The sequence below is a fragment of the Cystoisospora suis genome (assembly GCF_002600585.1).
Source record: "Cystoisospora suis strain Wien I chromosome Unknown contig_2640, whole genome shotgun sequence".
Classification (NCBI taxonomy): Eukaryota; Apicomplexa; class Conoidasida; order Eucoccidiorida; family Sarcocystidae; genus Cystoisospora; species Cystoisospora suis.
Window position 1 is genome coordinate 7,610 of NW_027155438.1, and position 304 is coordinate 7,913.

General features: G+C 59.9%; 1 protein-coding gene across 1 annotated transcript; it reads left to right on the plus strand.

The window, feature by feature from the left end:
• Positions 1-22: 22 nt before the first annotated feature.
• Positions 23-297, plus strand: CSUI_005454 (uncharacterized protein; the record flags this gene model as incomplete). Its single annotated transcript, XM_068065630.1, has 1 exon — positions 23-297. A coding segment is annotated over one exon (207 nt), but the record flags the coding sequence as incomplete, so codon positions are not given.
• Positions 298-304: the final 7 nt, after the last annotated feature.

Below are 304 nucleotides of genomic sequence, written 5' to 3' on the forward strand. Positions count from 1 at the left end.
GCGAAGCTCTGCCCGTTCGCTCCTGTGCGTGCAAATTTGAAACTCGTGGTGACTTGGATGAGCCAGTTGTAGGCGGGCTATCATATTGCGGACCCGTGTACGTGTACGCTCGCTTCCGGGGGTGGGCGTGGTCCGCCAGTGGCACGCTGAAGGCAGGGTTGTTTGTCGCGCCTCGGGCTTCGTTGCTTGGCCTTCTATCTCTCTGGTGCTGGGGACACGCGCTCGTGTAAGCAGGTGCTGCCGGCTCTTCCGCCGATTGTGACGCCCCTTAGGACAAACAGAAGTGACGCTCAGTGGCCTTTTT